Here is a 5,953-nt window from a genome sequence, read left to right on the forward strand (position 1 = left end):
TGAAAGGGTCTGGCGACCCAAAGACACCAAGATGCAAACCAAACCAAACCAAACCAAACCAAACCAAACCAAACCAAACCAAACCAAACCAAACCTAACCAAAATGCTGCTGCTCTCTGGGCTTTGGAGTCATTGCAGTTTCCCCCAAATGTGTCCCCTGGGCAACAAATTCCGTCCGGGTTAAATTTTCAGGCCGAATTCCTACAGCCCCGTAGATGAAGTGGACTGGGAGAGGGCACGAGACCCTCAATCCCAGTCCGGTGTCGCGCGAAGACTGGGAGAACTGCCTCCGCTGGCGCCGACTCAGCTCCGGTGCCCCCTCCCCCCAACCCCCACCCCGCCCCCGCCCTCGCTCTCTGCGCTCTCTGCGCTCTCTGCGCTCTCTGGGCTCTCTGCGCTCTCTGCGCTCTCTGCGCTCTCTGCGCTCTCTGCGCTCTCTGCGCTCTCTGCGCTCTCTGCGCTCTCTGCGCTCTCTGCGCTCTCTGCGCTCTCGGCAGCTCGCTCCGGTCACAGCAGTTGGCCAGAGCCCTAGAGCCCTAGAGCTCTGAGTGAACTATTAAAGCAGCAAAAACTCCAGGCTCAATGGAAAGTTGGCCTTGCTCTCGAGCGCTCCCTGCAGGCGAGCTCCGCAATCGTTGCGTTTCAGCATGCTGCCTGTGCATCTATTCCTGGTGGGAGGGGTGATGCTGAGCTTCAGCACAGCCAGCTCACTTGATTGCGATGCATCTTGGAGCCTGTGCCCACAGAGCCGCGAAACCGCGCGCTTCTTAGCAGAGCTGAAAAGCGTGCCGGCTCACCAGTGCCTGCGGGACAGAACTGATTTCCGCTGTCCCTGGAAGAAAGGACCTATCACTCAGGTGAAGATGGAAGAAGCCACCAGTTGCTACTCCCAGATGCTCAGGCAGGTCTTCAACCTCTTTGACTCAGAGGCCAGCAGAGCTGCCTGGCCAGAGAGGGCGCTTGATCAACTACTAAGTAGCCTGTGGAGTGAGCTGCAAGTGCTGAAGAGGACAAGAGAGCAGGGCCAGTCCTGTCCACTGCCTTTTGACCTGGCCATCCGCATCTACTTCCGAAGGTTCTTCAGCTATCTGGAGGGAAAGGCACGCAGCTCTTGCTCCTGGGAGGTCGTCAGAGTAGAAATGCAAGCGGCTCTTTCAGCATTCCCACTGTTTGGGAGAAGGAGCCCCAAGAAGTGGAGGAGCTCCCTGTAGGAGGAATCTCTGCTCGCATGACAGCATGCTCTCTTTCTCAATTCAAAGCAGACACACAGATTCGGATTCAGCACCAGATGAAATGGGTCTGCACCGAAAAAGAAGACGGACTCTTGATTTCTTGACCGGCTGCTCCTGCGAATCGTACTGTATATCATCCACCGTGAATGTCTGAAAGAAACCCTACGTTTGTGCATTTCAGTCGGTCCCTGAATAAATCGATGATTTCAATATTTCTTGAAAGGTTTCAATTGCAGATGGGAAATGTCCATGTGTCACAGGGTTTGAGAAATGAGCTTTTTTTTTTTTTTTTTTTTTTTTCTGGCAAAAATCTTTCGGGGTGGTGTGTGTTATAGCCATTATTTCTCTGATCACAGGGTTCTAGTCTGGAACCAGAAGGCTGCCTAGGCTTTGCTTATTGAGAGGGTCCTAGGAAGGGATTGCTGAGTCCCTGGATGAGTGCTGGCCCGGTTGTACTTCAAGTCCTGAAGCAAGGACCAGATCTTCTGGGACTCTGTGCCCCCCCCCCCCCCGCTCCCCCCCCCCCCCCCCCACTGCTCCAACTGTGTCCCTGCTGTTGGGAACATACGTGGCCTTCTCTGATAGAGGACAACTGGTTCAGTGATTCACCTTGGCTGGTGCATTGTGACGGGACTGTGCTAAGAGCACTTGAGGAGAGACCAAAATGGACTCTGCTCTGTTCAGCGGGTCTGCATCCATCTTCAAGGAACAGGGCCTTGCTGTTATCAGCCCAAAGCAATCCACTGGGTGACCCCTAGCAGGAGGAGTCAAGGCTATGAACAAAAGGACACTTTCTGGTCACAGTTTTTGTGGTCTTGCTGCTCCACAGGGTGACCAGTCCGTGGCTTTGCCTTTTCCCAATCTGTGAACTTTGTGAACTGTGTCCCAGGTATCACACATACTATGTACAGATTGTACTGGAAAAACTCAATCTGAGCTCAAGTTGAAGGCAAAGCTTCACAGATGTTTCCTGTTCAAGTTCTGGGCCTCTCAGGGTCATTGGAAGAAGCAGGCAGGCCATGACCAGACATAGGGCAGCCCTTAGTTGAACAGTGGTAGAGAGGGTGGGAGGAGTCATTGGCACAGAGGGCTCTGATGAACCTGGAGCCTCAGGAAGGTGAGGAGGCCTATCATGCAGAAGATGGAGTCAGAAGGGCACCAAATGACCAAGGAGCCTTTTCTTCTCCACCAGCGACTTCTTTGTGGAGCCACAGGTGGGATGCCATGGGGTGGCCAGGTACACCTGCATATCTCTGCCCTCATTCATGAGCTCTACTGAAACCCACACATATTGATTCAGGCTCTCTTCCAGTCTCCAGTTGTCAGGCTCATGCTGCCTTCTCAGCTGTCAGATACATTTGGTCAGACTCCTAGATTCCGAATTCCAATTCATTCACCCCAAGAAAGCAGAATTGCCAGGACAGGACACTGGGCTGCAGTCCACACACACATCCTCGGGGAGTCTGTTCACTATGAACTAGCTTCCCTATGCACTCTTTCCTGATGAAGGATTCAGCACAGAAAAGCCTTCCTCCTGTCCAACAGGTAGGTCCCATTTGAGGATGTGCCATGAGCATAGAGCCTGGCCTAATGCAGTCAGGTCCAAGTCTTCCCCAAGGCCCTGAAGGTTGATACACAGACTGAAAACCACCAAGGACACGGAGAGCTCCCAGAGCCTACATGCCACCCACTTCCACTGGAATCATCATACTGCCGTATTTACAAATGACAGAAACCTAACAAAATTATTCCAGAGTTACAAAGTAATATCCAGTTTGGAGCTGGAGCAGTGTAAGTGCTGTCTATCAACACCTGCTCTTAGTTTGGGGCTTTCCATGCAGAGGCAGGTATAAGAGATGCTGTGTATACTCAACAGGGACTTCTGGAATGTTCCCCTAGCTCTGGACCCCCACCCTCACCCAAATAACCAACGGGTCAGATAGGGCACTTGATCAACTTCTTCGTAGTCTGCTGAAGGCCTTGGCTGTGTAGTGAGACACTGTGGAGGACAGCTCATCGTGACTACCACCTTTTGTCATGGCCATATGCACCTACTTCCTGTGACTCTCTGGCTGTGTGTGGAAAGGTCTAAGGCTCTTGCTCCTGGGGGATAGCCAGAATGCAAATCGGAGTGCTCCTTTCTGAGTCTGTTCCCAGTGCCTGATTAAGAAGCTGGGAGAAGAGTTCCCTGCAGGAATCTCCACTGAGGCATGTTCCCTGCCTCCACTCAAGCAGAAAAGCAGATTCAGATTCAATCCCAGATGAAATAGGTTTAGTCAGAAAAAGAATTTGGCGTTTTTAAAAGTATCTTCTTGTGCATTATGCCTTATGAAAGTTATAGTGAAATACTGTGCGTGCCATTCAAACTTCACTTTTGTAGAGTCCAGCTCTGTGTCTTTGATTCTCCAATGACTTTCCTGCATGTGTCATAGGCCTTGGCCTACAACAGTGTTTCAAGAAATATACAAGTTAGAAGGTGGTATCCCGATGGGGCATGGAGACCATTTCCCAAATGCAAAGGAGGTAATCCAACTGGAATTAAGGACTATACACTTGGGCAGTTCTATGATTCCTGATAAGAAGTCTCATCCACACACACACATCATGTCACATAGGCCTTCTGCTATATTTTGAGTTCATTTACCCACAGGGGAGCAACAGACATTATCAGCACTCCTCCCTCTATGGAGAGTGCTCTGTGCTCCAAGAAGGTACTCCTCATCTGCTGGTTGACATTTCTCCCTAAACCTCTACTCAGGCTGTGCAAAGCTGCCAAGAGACCTTCCCCTGGGAAGAACTACTATTCGTGGAGCCCGTTCCTGCGTGGTACACTTGTGTTTCTCTCCTTCAGCCATCTGGCCTCTTCCCTACTTGCCTGGTACCTGGTTTGACAGGACTGTGTGGAGTTAAAGTATAGTGTGTTCTTCCCCAAATTCCTTGGTTTGGGTTGACTTATGTTGGGAAATGGGAAAGACTCTTACTTCTCACTTAACTTGTCCACATAATCTTCCTCTTTAAGGTCCTTCATGATTGCTAACTTTCTTAGGCCAAATAGCTCTCTATAATTTGAAAACCTACTCATGTGTCAACTCAAGTAGAACTTGAACTCACTTCAAATGTTCGACATCAGTCAAAAATAAGGTACAATGTCCTAACACATGTAGGATGATAAAGATAGCTCCTGACCTATGACTTCTTTTTTGGGTGGTGTGTTCTCCAAGTACAGTGTTTGATCTGGATTCTGGAGAATCCATTGGGAGATTTGCAGCTACAGTTGTTGGTTTTTTTTTTTTTTTTTTTTTTTTTATCAGTTATGATCCATTAAACATAAAATATATTCAAAGGCAATACTGTCTTGATTGTTGCATTCATCTTTTTCTCTTGTGACTTTTCATGAACTTCTACCAACACGAGCTTTCTCATGCCCAGTCTTCTTTAAAACTGTCTATACATGGTCTTGTTTTTGTTGCTGTTCAATTTGGTGACTCACAGTGAATCATTAGTCGGATCCACCCAATATTAACCTGCAACAGCTCACACAGAAGCAGAGAAGGGAGCTTATTAAGGTTAATTCTTCCTCTCATAGCTCAGCATCTAATGTGCCAGACTCCCCCTCCCCCCATGTTACCAAGTCTGTTTCCATTTTGACCGTTCTGAGAATTCTGAACCTCAGCTACCTGGTTTGGGTTTGATATAGTTCATATCCACCAACTGACCTTTTAAAGGAATGTTGATGTTAATATTTAAAAATCGCCGCTGCGCAGGCCAACTATCTAAACACCGGAGGCTCTGCTTTGCTCAGGCTGCCATGTTCGTGGCTAGAGCAAAGAATACCACAGCTGGAAGCAGCCAGAGGCCACATGTGCCACAACTAGATCCGTGAGACCGTGGCTCCAGCTAGGCAGAAACACTGGCCCTGGCATCTACGAGAGATGCCAGTGTGGGAGATGGTTCTGCCAATCTCCCACGCTGTCTCCACAAAGCTTGGCTAAACCCCAGACTACCCACCATGTCCGCAGTACCCAGTAGAATGAAGAGTCTTATGCTTAAAGATTATCCAATGTTTATATATTTGGAAATGCTCAATTAACAAGATGCCCACACAATTAGAATGGTAACCCAATTAACTAACCTAGATATGAATTGTTACCCAGGACTGTTCTTGATGATTCTGTAGTTCTCCATGGCTGCTACCTCTCTCCTCCCTCCTCCTGGCTCTTCCTCTTCCTCCCACTTTAGCTCCTCCCCAATCACCATGCTTATTGCAAACAATGTAGCAGCAGCAGGAAACCGTCCTGCTACAAAGGAAGTTTCCTATTTTTGTTCTATCAGGAGATACAGACTGGTAATACTATCTTGGAATAGGAAAACATCTGAAGGAAAGTGCAGTGGTCAGGTAGTAGATACCTTCTCTCCTTTGCTCTCAGAACCCAGAATTCATTCCCATAGCATGAGTTTCATGTCTAAGATAGGCATCTCATGTGGATTTTCCTTCTCTCCCTCTACCCTCTTACCCGATCACACAAAGCTGTTCTCTGTTTTCTTATGGTTTCTTCTCAATCCTTTCCTAAAGGGCAGAATGCCACAAAGCAGAAGCTAAACTAAAGGCCTAGCTTGTGCAAAACATCTGCCAGAGAGCTCTGCTAATGTCTGGTCCATATAATTTAATGCCACATTGAAACGAAACAGAGGGAGGACCTTCTCCTAGGTCAAAGGAACTC

General features: G+C 48.5%; 1 protein-coding gene across 1 annotated transcript; it reads left to right on the top strand.

The window, feature by feature from the left end:
- Positions 1-647: 647 nt before the first annotated feature.
- Positions 648-1,211, top strand: LOC117708734 (interferon omega-1-like). The gene has a single exon (XM_034502598.1). It carries the CDS (start codon positions 648-650, stop codon positions 1,209-1,211), a length of 564 nt encoding a protein of 187 aa, XP_034358489.1.
- The last annotated feature ends 4,742 nt before the right edge of the window (positions 1,212-5,953 follow it).

The sequence above is a fragment of the Arvicanthis niloticus genome, chromosome 5 (genome assembly GCF_011762505.2).
Source record: "Arvicanthis niloticus isolate mArvNil1 chromosome 5, mArvNil1.pat.X, whole genome shotgun sequence".
Classification (NCBI taxonomy): Eukaryota; Metazoa; Chordata; class Mammalia; order Rodentia; family Muridae; genus Arvicanthis; species Arvicanthis niloticus.